The 15,487-nt window shown below is 47.9% G+C and overlaps 1 protein-coding gene across 12 annotated transcripts in view; it reads left to right on the plus strand.

Moving 5' to 3' along the window:
• HERC1 (HECT and RLD domain containing E3 ubiquitin protein ligase family member 1) overlaps positions 1-15,487 on the plus strand; it is a 1,155,039-nt gene that overhangs the window by 606,009 nt on the left and 533,543 nt on the right. For all 12 annotated transcript variants that reach the window (XM_069222059.1, XM_069222062.1, XM_069222061.1 and 9 more), the window contains exon 40: positions 5,114-5,274. In XM_069222059.1, the coding sequence (XP_069078160.1) occupies positions 5,114-5,274 (161 nt within the window). The remainder of the gene's footprint in view (positions 1-5,113; positions 5,275-15,487) is intronic.

The following is a 15,487-nucleotide window of genomic DNA, read 5'->3' on the forward strand; positions in this document are numbered from 1 at the left end:
TCAAAACTATTGTCCTCACTGAGGTCCTTCACCTAGGTCAAATAAATCAGGAACTTCTCTTCCCTTATAATGAGGCTCTGTCAGACATACTGCTGGGCACCTGAGCAAAGCCCAGAGACATTTTAAGGCATGGGCAAGGGGCCCCCGATAGGCTCTGTACTAGCCCTGATGATCTTGAATAATCCTTAAATAGATTGTTTTAAATACTGTTTCTCTTTAATTTATTTGTCATTGGAGTGATGTGTGAGTCAATTGCACACATTTTGCCTGAGCCCCCTAACATTAAGATCTGTCTGGCAAAGCCAATGTATTGCCCTAGTCAAATGAAAAATTGCAAAGTGGCATTGACCTTGCCCTAGCCCAGGGAATCCAGACTTCCTCATGCAACACTCATCCCGGAAAGCCATGTTGTGTAGAAGTCTACAAATATACTCAATCCCAACACGTTTCCCACTACCCCGTCAGACAGGGAGTCGAAATGTATGGAAACATGTGCCTTGTCTACCAGCCTTGCTCTAAAGTCAGTCAACATCAGCTGCCTCCTGGGGAGGTACTCATATGCTTTGTGGGACAGAATGGGTGGACATCTAGCAAGTTGTCCCGGATAACATCCAGCCCACAATGCAACATCTGATTCAAGATGTCTGGGACTCAACAAAGTACTCCATACCTTGGGTCTGGACACCACTGACTCTCTGGGTAGGCCAGTTGGGACCATGGTTGTGATGTATTCACCTCACTGGCTTTTCATACAATGCCCTACTATCTTTAACAGAAGTCCTTTGACAGTTCTTTGCTCTTGGAGCAAAGGTGGGCTTGGTGATAGAAAGATTTAAAGAGAGCAACGCCACAGTACTCTCTCCAGGCCTAGCTTTGTATCCTCTGCAGATCCCCTAGCAATTCTACCCTTTTTGAGGCTTCAATAGGAGATGCCAGCAGAGGCAACATCAGAATATATCTCAACAGCATGCCTTTCATACCTTTCATGTTAGGGGATCAAGTAGACAGCGTCTAGGTCCCCAGCCACAATGCACTACCCGAATCCCAACCTCCTCTCTTGCCGCAAAACCATTTTTAAATCACCCACGATGGCTTACAAACACCAAATGGGTGGACAGATCACATCCACAAATGGGTGCTCAAGATTGTGCAACATGGTTACTACCTACCCTTGTTTTCACATTCCCTGAATGTGCCTCCTACACCACAACACCTCCTGGAGGATCACTTGTCCATACTCTGAGGGGGAAGTTCAAGCTCTCTTGACAAGGTAGCCACATAGAAGGTCCTGGCATCCAAGATCAGGACTGGCTGTTACTCTCATTATTTCCTGGTGCGGAAAAAGGATGGAGACCTTCTTCCCATTACTGATCTTCACCCTTTGAACTTCTGCCTCCGGAAAGACAAGTTACGAAAGCTCACCGTGGCCCTTGTTCTGTCTGCCTTGGATCCAGGAGACTAAATAGTTGCATTAGCTTTGCAGGACACCTATTTTCACATTTCCATCCTGCAGTCTCACAGATGTTACCTGATGTTCAGGTAGGCCAAGCACACTTTCAGTCATCCGTGCTCTCCTTTGGCCTTACCAGTGCACTTCAGGTGTTCACAAAGATTATGCTGGTTATCACAGCCTATCTAGGGAGGTTGGTAATACCAGTTGTCCTTTACCGCAACACCTGGCTACAGAGAGCAAACTTGCCAGTGGCGGTTTCTTCTCGAGGCCGGGGTAACAGCATGAGAGCAGCGTCTGGATTTGTTAGGGGAGCTCTTCCGGCATCAGAGAGCAGAAGTACACAGAGGAGGGCGTGCAGCCCTTGGGTGCCTTTTTTTTTTTTTTTTTTTTTTTTTTTAAATGCGTAATGTTTGTGTAATGCATGTGTGTAATGTTATGTACGTGTGTAGTGCATGTAAGTATAGTGTTTGTGTTACAGTGTTATTTGGTCTTCAGGGCAGAGGGGTGGTTTACGTTAGGGTTTTTGAGGGAGGGGGGTGTTTTTTTTTCTTTTTTCTTTCTTTTTTTCAAAGTGGTGGGGCACTTGACTCGCTGCCCCACTTTAAAAAGGTACAAGCCGCTGCTAGAACTTGCCTAAAACACTTGTCAGCCACCTCCAGATGATGGCCAGCTTGTTCACATCATTGGGCTTTTCCATCAATGTGCCAAAGTTACACTTGACTTCTTTGCAACAGCTTTCTTTCATTGAAGCCTTCCTGGATATGGTGCTTCTCCATGCCTTTCCTCTGAGCTATGATACAGATGGTTCATACCTTGGCCTGTGTCTCAGTGGGAGTGGCTCTGAAACTCCTTGGCCTCCTACACTCGTTCATGAACATTGCAGGTGAAACATGTGGGCTCTGCAGTGAGATCTGAAGTCTCTGAGCTCGGCACTATGGGAATCGGTCAAACTCTATTCAGTTGTCAAAAGATTTGCAGAGGTGGCTGCTCAACCTCAATTGGACTGGCAGCAGACCCCTTCTCTGTCCCACCAAGAGCTAATGGTCATAATGGATGCATAGTTGCTGGGTTGAGGAGGTCATCTGAGAGACATGGAGATAAGAGGACTCTGGTCTCTGAGGAAGGATTGTCTTCACATCAGCTTGCTGGAGTTGCTAGCGATTGGCTTGACACTGAAGGCATTTTTCTCAACTGTCAAGGGGGCATGGGTATAGGTGCTAACTGACAGTATGAGTGCCATGTGGTACTGCAACAAACAGGGTGAAGTGGGGTCCTTGGTTTTGCGCCCAGGAGGCTCGCCGCATCTAGAAGTGGTTGAACGCTCAAGGCATTTCCCTGATCACCCATTACCTAGCAGAGTCTTTAAATGCCCGGGAAAACACACTCAGCTGCATTTAGATTCAGAATGGCAGTTATATTCGGAGGTGGCACAGGGTTTCTTCAAGAAATGGGAAGAGTCCTGACTCAATCTGTTCGCCATCGCAGAAAAAGCATAGTGTACAAACATTTGTGCATTGAGGTTCCCAAGGGAGTTACCACTCGGAGATGCCTGGCGCCTGCTTTAAGGCTGTGGACTCCTGTACGCCCCTCTGCCTCTCCTGCACAAGTTGCTGAAGATCATCAGGAAAGAGTGACACAAGTCATACTAGTGGATTCAGAGTTGTTGAGGAGAGTGTAGGACCTGGAACCTTTGACCATGAGCATATGTCTTCCAATCCATCTGCCCCTTCAGGATGATTTCCTTTTGCAAAGTGGGGCCAGGCCCTACATCCGAGCCTGCACAACCCACACGTCTATGTGTGGAGATTGAATGGCAACATTTTACTTCTTTTTATCTTCCTCCCGAAGTGTCATCCTGGCAGCTCGGCATCCCTCCACTAAAACTGTACATGCAGGTCACTGGGAGAAGTTTGTTGTTCCTTTCGTGACATTCAGCCTTTACAGACAAAGTTGCCTAACATTTTATTGTTTTGTCCCCCTAGCTCAGCAAGACCTTGCTGTGCTAACAGTGAAGGGTATCTTTTGGCCTTCCTACAGTTGACTGTTCATCCATCCTTTTTCAAATCACCTTTTGTGATGCGTTTTTTAAACAGGTTGATCCACATATTTTCACCAGCACCTTTTTTTAATGCCACAGTGAGACCTTAATTTGTATCTTACCCTTTACCTACTTGATGTGCACTCCTTTTGAACCGATGCACAGCTGCACTGTACGCCTGCTAACCATAAACATTCACCCATGCTTGGTCTGTGAGTGAACTCCAAGCTTGGTCCGTCCAGCAGCCATCACCTCTTCTTGGCTAGTGAATGAACTCCAGGACTTGTCGGTCCAGCATCCATACACCTTTAGTTCCCAAAGAAGTTGGTTCTTAGGAGAAAAGTGGACTTTTCTGCCACAGGTCTTCACGCCCTTCCACGTAGTGCAGTACACCACCTTGCCATTTTTCTACACTCCACCTCATTGCTCCAAGGAGAAGGAGCAGCTCTACCAGCTTGATGCTAAGAGGGTCCTCAGTTTTTACATTGAGCAAGCCAGAAACCATGGACCGGACAATCAACTGGCTTGTTTGGAGCCAAAAAGGGAAAAGTGGTACAAAAAATAGACCAGCTCCGAATAGATTGTTTTGTGCATAAAGATCTTCTTGGGGCTAGCCAACAAGCAGCACCCAGAAGCCCTGCCTGTTAATTCTACCAGAGCAAAGGCTGCTACCACTTCTCTGGCACAGTATGTCAGTCCCGGACATTTGCCAGGCTGCTACATGGGTGTTTCTGCACATGTTCACAAAGCACTATTGCCTTTCCAACCAGGTCCGGCAGGATGGACACTTCACCTCTTCTGTCCCACAGGATTTCCTGATCTGAGTCATTCCAGAGACCCACCACACGGGGAGGTGCTTCATTGGCATCTATTCACAAGGTGTGTAATATGCGGTTAGAAGTCTGTATCATAAGAACAAGTTATTTACCATTGGTAACGCCTTTTCTAGTGGAAACTCTAACTGCAGATTTTTCACCTACCCGCCTTACTCCCTGTTCTGTGGAATGGACTTATAGTGTCCTTTAATAAGATCCTAATCTATAGATCTGAACACTGGCATATTTTATTTCTATGGACTCAGCATGTGATTGTGTGGACAGAGACCAGACAGTGACATGAGTGTGGAGGTGACACAGATATAGTGGCCCTGACATCACATCCAGAGTGAGACGGGTTCGACATAGAGACACAGTAGGTCACCTACCGTTGTGTGACGGAATTGCTATAGAAAGTTCTCCATATCCAGCCTTGCGTCTGAATGTATTCACAAGGAATTTGTAATTAATAGTTCTACTAGAAAAGGCATTACCAAAGGTAAGTAATTTATTCATCTAGATTTAGAAAAGATATTTGAGATGACCATTTCTGTCTCCAGGGTGACATGGGTCTTATGATAAATTAAAAAAAATTGAACAGTATAGCCTTAAATTATGTTAGTATAATCACTCAACTAATTGCCACGGGACAGAGATGTGGTTTTTATTTTTAACTTTATCATACATTGCCAATGCGTAATAGTTAAGAAGCATAAAGAGACATTTTCAAGAGAGTGGTTGTTCTTTTTTTAAACCTTTAGTACCAATAAAGTGTACATCACTTAACCACTGAATTTTTCTTCAAAGGCAAATGTTTTCCAGTTATCCAACTACTAGTATCCACCCCACACGGCGTGCGCAAACTCCGCCCATATCCTCGCTTCCAACATCTCCCACTGATGACGTTGGACGGAGACAAAGTCTGACATCACCTGACTTGCAGCCTACACATCCTGTAAATCGTACAGGTACATTGATTTGCAAAACCATTAGTGTCACAATGGTTCATTGCATATATATATATAAAATGTGTTAAAGTATTTGGGCACATATATTTCTTTATGTAATATTTATGTCTAGAACAAATAGTATCTAAAAGTCATTAACCTGCTGGAAACTGTGGTAAATGAAACCGAAGACTTAGATGTTATTTTGAATCTGCACGATTAGGCAGATGACAGGGAAGAACCAGAGAGTGGGTGTGGCACCCTTGAAAAGCTATTTCAGTGTTACACAATTGTGAATTTTAGGGTTTATTTTGACAGAGTTGTCAAGTGGAGATACTCAAAGGTTTAGCCAGTTAAAGTAGATTTTCCAGATGTAGAGCATACTTGGTCGGACAGTAACTTTCAAACTTGAATCTGGTCTCGATTACAGGCCAATTTCGTTTACATAGAACTGATGAGATTTGGTAATATTTTGCCTTTGCATAGATGAATAATTCTGTGGACTGAAAAAAAAAGAGAAAATGGGTACCAATAATTATAGTGTTTCTGAAGTCAGTTTGTGGTGTGATTAGTGCTTGAGCAGCTATTCCTAAATTGTTAGCTGGCAGGAGGTTCTTGATTTCTTTTTTAATTGAATGTAGCTTAATATCTGTGGTTTAGATCAGTTTTCTTTATGTAAGGTGATAGATGTAGGAAGCTTGCTATATATGTAGTGTACCAAATATAAGGTGACCCTAATTGGTTTATAGGAGTTGAAGTAATAAATGCTCTCTTTTGGGGTAGTGTGGGTGAGCAGTTTAGGCTTACCAGAAGGTAATGCTAAGCATTTTTTGACACAGTCGTCAAGTGTGACACAGACTCAAGAAGAAACTTGAGACTAATGTTTAGAAAAATAGTTATTTTTATTGAATGTTTCCACACCAGATAAACTTCAAGGAAGGTAGGTACTGTATCAATTTTTTCAAGCAACAAGTTCACTCAAACGCGCTTTTACTGAGTAAATGACTTCCTTTGGGTAAAGTACTTTTACTAAATATGGGAATTTAGAGTTGATTCTCGGGTGCCCCCTTAAAGGCATATGGGAGAAAGGACTCGGGTGACACCAGCAGTTTTACCTGTCCTGGGTCATCTGGATGCAGAGGTGCTGGATGGGTCAAGTGCCTTGCACACTGCACTGTTGACGTGGGGTGGGGGGGTTGCACTTGGAAACAGGCGGTAGAGTCGGAAGTGGGGACAAGTCAAGGAGCTTCTAATGGAGGGTTTGGTCGGTGGGGGTCCTGGGAGCTGGGGAATTCCTTTGGTTGTCGTGGACCTGAGCCATGAAGCTTGGGTGCAGCAGGTTTTGGTTGTTGGGTGCTCCTGAGTCAAGGCACCAACAGTTCTCAGTTGGACCTGCAAGAAAGCGACAAAACAAGGCAGCTGGTCCACTCTCGGTGCTCCCCCTTGGGATGCTGACATCCCTTGATTGTTGGTCTCTGGTTGCGGTGTTGGAGTCTGGCTTGGACTCAAACAAACGTTGGTTACTGCAAGGGGTCTGGTATCCCAGATATTGGTGCTGGACAGCTACGATAGGTCCTGGTGCATACTCAGTTGGTAAAGGAGACAGGTCAGTCCTCCTGGAGCACATTGACCTCCTCCTTGGCCACTGCTGCATCACTGGACCCAGTGGTCAGCAGAACAGTGGACCCGGGTGCAAGGAAGTGGGTCCTCCGCTTCAAGGGTGATGCTGACAGCTTGGTGAGCCCCTCTGAGGCTTTTGGAGGATGCACAGCTGCAGGTTGAGTTGGGTTGTCGCGATTGTTGGGACAGAAGCAGGTAGGCAGGCATGGTTTCATGCCAAAGTCCACCAGCAGTGCGCAGTTCTCACTTCTTCGGCTCTTCTTGGTCCGACTTTAGTCGGACAAAACTGTTCTTCTGGTGTCAGGAGGCCACTTAAATACTGAATTTAGATGCATTAGGGGAGTGCAGAGTAGTAGCCAACGGGCTACTGACCCCCCAGGTGACTACACCTCCTATATGACCATTGCCTGTGGGGAGTGGGCCTAACCCTGTCCCAGAATTCCTGGTTCCAGCAAAAACAAGATGGTGGAACGCTTCTTTCGTGGGGCACAGCAGGCTGCCCACCCTAAGATGCGTACATGCATAGCTAATTTCCCACCTGTCCTGGTGCCAAATGGGCCTCAGGGCAGGAGGTTATCAACTTCCAGGTCTCTAGAAGCCTGGATCGCATATCAAAGGTTGCAGGGACTTTGAAGTCCCTGGCCTTGGTATGCAGATTCACGAGCCATCCTGCAGGAGGAGGTGATAACACCTTCCTCTGGAGCAGGCATTGTTTCTGGCCTCTGAGAGTGCAAGCTCTCTCCTCCAGGGGGTCAGAAACATACCGGTGGAGGCATGCTAGCCGATAACAGTCAGTCAGCACACTAAGAGTCTGGTAGGTTTCGGGGGCACCTCTAAGGTGCCCTCTGGGTGCACGTCCTAATACATCCAGTCTGGATTTAGTAAGACAAGGTGTTGGATTCTAAACACCATAGGGTTCAGGGAAGTCATCATGTAGCTGGGAACTCGTATTGACCAGTGCCTAGTACATACCTTATGATGGCCTCCCCTTTTCACGTGCAGTGTCTAAGTAATTGAACTAGACATCATAAGGGCATATCTGCTCATGCAGATATGCCTTCACATCAAATATAATCCATCCTGCCTTAGGGCTCTGACGCCTGCTGTAGGGGTGACTTGCATATATTCGACATGGTGACTTGGGAATGGCACACTAGGAGTGTATCATGTCATGTTTTCACTCATTGCTTGCACCATGACACGCAGTCTGCAATGGCAGGCTGTGTGCAGTTTTTAGAGTGGTGTTCCTTAGGGTAGCACAATATGTGCTGCAGCCCTTAGGGGCCCTCTCTAGTACCCAGGCCCTATGTACCAGGGGATACCTTTGCCGTGCCTGAAGTTAGTGGAAGCTAATTCTGTGTTTTGCTCTCTCACTTTGACCAGTCATTAGCATTTGAAGAGGCCTCAATGAGGTGTGAACTTGCTCACAGGAGCAAACGCCCTTAGTCCTATGAGACCCAAATTGAGTGTGGCTGAAGACTTCGTCCATCTTGGAAATACCCCAAGTGGGTAGGGTTAGCCCTGGGACCTTTTTCCCCATTGATTAGAGCATCCCAATGGGTCTTTCCCACCCACTAGCTTGTGGCTGACATAAATGTGGCATTTCTAAGCATCCACTACAGAACACTCCTGGGCCTTTGGAAGATCATAAGAGTACTGAAGTCTGAGACCTGAAGAGCCTAGAAGACTGGGCATAAACTCCTTCTTGTACCTAGGACAAAGAAGTGGACTCTAAGGGTCATAATGCGGACCTCTTGTTCAAGTTACAGTGATACAACAAGCTGCAACAGGCCTTTCATGCAACTGCCCAGAGGATCAGTAGCAACTGAACTGGGACTGGATTCTGCCTTGATACCCTGTGAGTCTCTAAGTGCCTCCCCTGAGATCCTGATGGTTTTAGTAGTGGATTGGGACGTAAAGGACTAAAGTCCGTATCCGACCCATGCTCTATCATGGTCAGTGTCAAATTGTGCCTAGCTCCTGTACTGCTGCAACCATTGTCGGTCATTGGCACTTTGTGTTTCTCAGATTAGTTCTACTTAAAACCTTAGAACTCATATCTCTGCTTCTCTGATTTTTGTTGTCATTTTTTTAATTCAATTTTACTTTATTTTCCTAATTCCTTTTGGGATTTTTTTTTTTTATTGTGCATTTTGACTTTGTTACTGTTTTAGTACTGCCTAAATTATTTACACCAGTGCTTCCCTGACTTTTTAGAACCATGACCCAATTTCTAGAATGACAAAAACTTTGCTACCTATCTAGGTTTAGTGGAAAGGAGGTGGACGATTTTATTTATTTTTTGCTTATTTATTATTTTATTGCAGCAAATACAGTCAACGTACTCATTACGACAACCACCCCGAACGATATTCCTTACCTTCTACATCCTCCTCCCCGTTTTCCAACCATGTAGCCCAGGTTGAAAAAGTGTTTTTGGTAGCAAGAATGATCTACCAGGAGTGCCAGCCTCTGTGTCAGTTCCAATGGGAGCCCTGTTGCGCCTTCCCATGAGTTCCTAACTGCCTCCCAGAATGTGTGAATGTGTGAGCAGCTCCACAATGTGTGTAGGAAGGTGCCCTCCAGGCCGCAACCCCCAAGGCAATTCACATCAACCGCTCTGGCTACCCTGCAGAGTAGGGTGTGCGTATAATACACCTGGTGAAGACTCTTGAGCTGAATCAATCTAAAACTTGCCTTTTCTGATAGAGGCTTCTAGTTACAGATTCTTTACCTTAGAATTTCCCTCAGGCTTGGACTGGATGCTTCTTCGAGCAGTACTTTGTGCACCGTCAGGTGGCATTAGTCGACTCCGCATCCGTCGTTGGCATTGTAGTCGCCGTGATGATGTCACAGTCCTATCTAGGGGCAACCCTGGCACGCTGACGTCAGTTCTTTTCTTTCCCCGCAAGCCTACGCGCAGATCTGGAGAAAGCTACCCTTAGTCATTCTTTGACTAACTATGACCATTTTGTCGATTATTTTTTTTTTTACTCTTTTGGTACGTCGAGGATGTCACAGAAGACTCATTTTAAGCTGTGAAACTCTTGTCACCGAATGATGTCGGTGACGGATCTGCAAGTCGTGTGTTGTGGTACCTGAAGTGCGACCACGACCCTAAGTCATGCAGTTGTTCTCCGATTGCCGGGCCATGAACCCGAAAGCTTTGAGGGAGTGGTACCTGAAGCTCAAAGCAGCCCGGCATTCGACTCCGCATTGCTCCTGGTCTCATTCGAGAGGAAAGTCACAAGACAGCTTGTGGAGTCACCAACACTCTTTGTCGTCCCGCTCTTAGTCCTCGGGACACTCACAAGAAAAAGAAGTCAAAGAAGTCCAAGCGTTCTTTGACTTCTCCCTGTTGCTTGGCCAACGCAGGAAGAGCGTCGATGCTCCAGAACTCTGTCCTCCGAGCCTACTGCTGGGTCAGATATGCGCCTCCCCGAGTTTCCAGGAGCCAGAGCCACCCCTCCCCAACTGAGAGGGTTTTACGAGGCCATCCGCCTCATCTTTAGGCAGACCAACCCCTCTGTGGCGCCTTTGGGCCCTGTGAGGTCGGAAGGAGGTCCCTTGGGTTCCATGCCAACAGCTTTGGCCCCAGGCACTGAGGGCCCCTTCTAATCCATGCTGACGCAGGTCGTGCCAGCGCAATCTTCCCCGGTGCCGGTAAAGACATCGATGCTCCCGACGTTGGTTGGGGCCCACAATCAACATTGACCCAATCCTTCTCCCTGACGACCCGGAGCCGGAAGGGCATCGCTGAACCCCGGATCTGTCTTCAATGGGGTCTACTCACCCCAGGTTGGATCCTGACCTTTTATTTTTTACTATTGGTACGGGTACTGGGAAGGTTTGGATGGGTTGCTGGACCCTCCAGAATACCAGCTAGAGAATTCTGAATTGGACTGGGCACAGGAATTGGGCGAGGCTAGTGGTCTGAATACTTCTCCAGACATTGGCATGCTTTTCTCCCCTACTGTGGCTATGGAGGAGAGAGCGTCGTATTCCATGGTAGTCAGTAGGGTAGCTTAGGTTCTCGGCCTCTAGCCTCCTTGTGTGACAGTCAAGACTAACCTCCTGCCTGAGGTGCTCCAGCCTGTGGCTTCCACCTCGAAACCTCTCATACCTTTCAATGAGGTCCTCACTGATGTCCTACTGGGTACCTGGTCCAGACCTAGCTCAGGGGATCCTGTGAATAAGACAATCGCCGGCCGCCATCAGCCTGCGCCGTATGACCCTCAATTCCTGTCCCAACACCCTATGACTGATACCCTTATCATCCAGGCTTCTTCCTCATCCAGCGCTGGATCAGCTTGGGAAGAAGATGTTTTCTTTCTCCAGTCTGGCATTGCGGACTGTGAATACCACATGTCTCTTGGGCCGATTCCTTATGGGATACGGTTGTGCATGTGCTGCTGCAGATCCTGGGAGGCCTGGCCATCATCTCCCAAGCCATTGCTGCTTGGAGGTGTAGGAAAATACGCTCTTTTTGGCATGGTTACCCCCACTATTTGCCTGCTGTCAGTATGTTTTGACTGTTTTCAATGGGACCCTTCTAACCAGGACCCCAGTGGTTGTGCTCTCTCCCTCTAAATTTGGTTGTTTAGGACTTTGCACACCCCACAATTGGCATACTGGTGCCCCTATATAAGTTCCTAGTATATGGTACATAGGTACCCAGGCCATTGGGTCACCAGGGGTTCCCCATGGGCTGCATCATGTATTGTGCCACATATGGGAGCCCATGCAGAATGTGTCTGCAGGCCTGCCTTGCAGCATGCGTGAAAAGGTGCATGCACCCTTTTTACTATAGGTCACCGCACCAGGTCACTGTATGTCACTACTATGGTAGGCCCTCCTAGACCAGGGAGCAGGGTCAGGTACCTGTGTGTGTGAGGGCACCCCTGCATCAGCAGAAGTGCACCTATGAACTCCAGCTCCATTGCACTGGACTTTATAAGTGCTGGGTAAACCTTTTACCTGTGTACTTGACACAGGTCACTATCTGTGTCCAGCTACATAATGGTAACTCCGAACCTGCGCATGTTTGGTATTAAACATGTCAGAATCGTACCCCAATACTTATGCCAGTATTGGTTGTATGATTCCATGCACTCTATGCTCCTATGGCTCCTTAGAGGACTCCCAGCATTGCTCCTACCAGTCTTCAGGGGCTTTCCGGGCAGCCTGAGCTGCTGCCACCCCTCAGACAGGTTTCTGCCCTACTGCTGCTGGACCAGCTCAGGCTGAGGAAGGCAGAACAAACGATTTCCTGTGTGGAGAGGGAGGTAATACCCTCTTCCTTGGAAATAGGTATTACATGGCTTGGGAGGGGTAGCCTCCCCACACCACTGGTATGCTTTGAAGGGTACATTTGGTGCCTTCCTTGCATAAACCAGTATGCACCAGCCTAGGGACCCCAGTACCTGCTCTGGCACGAAACTGGACAAAGGGAAACTGAGTTACCACTCCCCTGTCCATCACCACCCTAAGGGTGGTGACCAGAGCTACTCCAAGTTGCCACTTGATTCTGCCATCTTGAATCCAAGGTGGGCAGAGGCTCCTGAGAGCATCTGAATGTCCAGGCCGGGTGAGTGACATCACCCCCCCCTCCTGATACGTGGTCACCCTGGTAGGTAACCAGTCGCCCTTTCTGGGCTATTTAGCGTCTCCCTCTTGGGTGGGTCCTCAGATTTGACATGCAAAATTCCAGCAGGACTCTTCTGCATCGTTTACTTCATCTTCTGGCTGCTGGGACTGCAACTGGACCCTCCAGGAACCAACAATCTGCAACTTCAGCAACAACTCTGCTTTGCAACATTGTTTCTCCAGCTCCTTCAAGCAGATGCAACATTTAACCAGCTGTGCATCCTCTGAGGGCAGCGAGTCTTCAGCCTGCACAAGAAGTAAATAAGAATGTCCCTTGGAGTGAAGGAGTCACTCCTTTGCATGTGCAGGCACCAACTGCAACGTCGACTGGCTGTGTGGATCTGCTCTCCTCCGGAACTGCATGGATCCTGCATCATAGGTGGTGGGTCTCACTGTGACTGATGTGCCTGCTGTCTGTGGGTCGCCTGTGGGGACAGCCACCCCTTCTTGTGACTCTCCCGACTGCTGAGGGTCACCCCTGACTCTCCTCCTTGGGTCGAGTCCCATGGACCTTGCTGGTCTTCTTCAGCCTTGCAAAACTGCTTCTCTGGCTTTTGCATTTGTCAAGGCTTGTTGGTGGTTTTCCAGCACCGCTAAACGACTACAACCCAACCGCCGACGTGTTACACCACTTGCATCACTCCTGGGACTTCTCTTCATCTCCGGTGCTGCACTGCTGGCCTTCTTCGTCCACTGTCGACCTGGTCCCGCATCCACAGAAGGGTGGTTTCGTGGCTCCTGCCACAACCAGACACTCCAACATGAACTGGACTTGGTCCCCTTCCGTTGCAGATCCTCTTCTGTCAGGATCCACCTTTGGATTCTTCCAGTCCTGATTGGGTCTTAAGTAATCCCTTTCCAAAGTCCTCTATTTTAGTATACGGTTTGGCCCTTCTATAGGGGCCTAGCTATTTTCTGCTATTTCTTTCCAATGCTTGTTGTTTTTCTATGCTGATTCCTAATACTTACCATGCATATATAGTGTGTACTTACCTCAAGTTCGGGGGCTGCCTATAAGTAATCTAGTTTAGTGCTACTGTAATAAATCACCTTTATTTTTGCCAACACTGTGTGGTTCCTTCAATGTGTGATAAGTTACTGTGTGACTGTTGTGGCATTGCAAGTGCTTTACACTCCTCATAGATAAGTCTTGGCTGCTCACCACAGCTATCTCTAGAGAGCCCTGGCTTCCTAGATACTGTCTCACTAACTAATAGGGGTTGCCTGGACCTGGTATAAGGGGCAAACACCATAGGTGTCTAAGACACACCAGGCCAGCTTCCTACAGACGCAACTGATCTGCCCAATGAGTCGGTCATGTCCAGCCCACAACGTATCATGAACTTGACCGCATCCGTCCTGTAGGAAGCTGGCCTGTGGTGTTATCACCTTATACCAGGTCCAGGCATCCCCTATTAGTGAAGTGTAGGCGGTGTCTAGGAAGCCAGGGCTCTCTAGAGGTAGCTGTGGATGAGCAGCCAAGACTTATCTAGGAGACTGCAAAGCTTATGCAATACCACTATAGCCACACAGCACTCTCACACATGAAAGAAACACACAGTGTTACAAAAATAAAGGTCCTTTATTATGATAATACAAATACTAAAAGGCAGTCCCCCAACTGGAGGTAAGTAAACACACTACTATATACACATTAGCAATCAGTAAAGAGCCTAGAAAGCAATAGGCATTGGTAAAAGCAAGAGAAAACAGTATAGGCCCTAGGGAAGGGCCAAACCATATACTAAGAAAGTGTAATGAGAGATACAATCCCCCACCCAAGGATGTGAAATCAGGTAAGTGCCAGAGTGACCCCCAGTGACAGGAGAGGTAAGTTACCTGGTCTTCCCAGGGATTACAAGGGGACTTGGGAAAGGAAGAATGCAAGACCAGGTGCAACCCAAAGGTGGATTCCTGAAGAAGTGGACCGGCAAGAGAAGGGGACAGAGTTCAGTCCATGCAGGAGTGTCCAGGTGGGTAGGGAGCCACTACCCACCCTTCTGTGGATGAAGATCCGGGTCGATGAGGGATGAAGAAGATCAGCTGTGGAACCCAGGAGCTGCAGGGAGGTCCATGGAGTCCTGCAGATGGTCAGTGGTCAGAAGGACCACCAACAAGCCTTGGGAAATGCAAAACTGGGCAGAAGAGGATTTGCAGAGAAGATGATAACCAGCAAGGTTCAGACTACTTGACTCTTAGAGGGGAGTCTGTCAGTAGTTGGGAGAGCCAGCGGAAGCAGTCACAGCCCCCACAGGCAACCCACTGGCAGCAGGCACAGTAAGTTGCTGTGAGGCCCAGTCAGCACACCTGGAGAACAGTCCCATGTTGCTGGAGCAGCAGAGGTGACTGTCCTTGTAAGTATGAAGTGCTGGAGTCCGGGGCTACTTGGAGCCTGAAGATCCCTTGGAGCAGAAGTCATCAAGCCTTATTTGCTGCAAGAGTACTGTCGTGCAAGGGGTCACCATCTCCCAAGTTGGACAGAGGACAATGAGGACCACTCAGAACCACCACCTGTGTTACAGTTTCCTGTGGATAGCAGATCCGAGCAGCCGGACGTCGTTGCCTTAGGTTCCTGCAGATGCAAGGGAGTGACTCCTTCACTCCAAGGGAGATTCCTTCTTGCTTTTTTGTTGCAGCTAAGTCTTGTGGACTCCAAAGGATGCGCAGCCATGGAAATGTTGCAATTACTGAAGGAGCCAAAGAAACAATGTTGCAAGGCGAGGTAGTCTCTGGAGTTGCAGGCTTGTTTGGTTTCGGAGAGGTCCAGCAGCTGTTCCGGTGGCCAGGAGCAGAAGAGGTCGATGCAGAGGAGTCCTGATGGAGTCTTGCATGCCGATTCTGGGGACCCACCTGCAAGGGAGTCCCTAAATAGCCCTAATAGGGGGCTTGATCACGCTGCAGGATGACCACCTATAAGAAGGTGTTGCTGACGTCAGAAACCTGCCCTGACCACATAGATGCTCCCAGG

Source organism: Pleurodeles waltl, chromosome 3_1 (assembly GCF_031143425.1).
Source record: "Pleurodeles waltl isolate 20211129_DDA chromosome 3_1, aPleWal1.hap1.20221129, whole genome shotgun sequence".
In the NCBI taxonomy this organism is placed as follows: Eukaryota; Metazoa; Chordata; class Amphibia; order Caudata; family Salamandridae; genus Pleurodeles; species Pleurodeles waltl.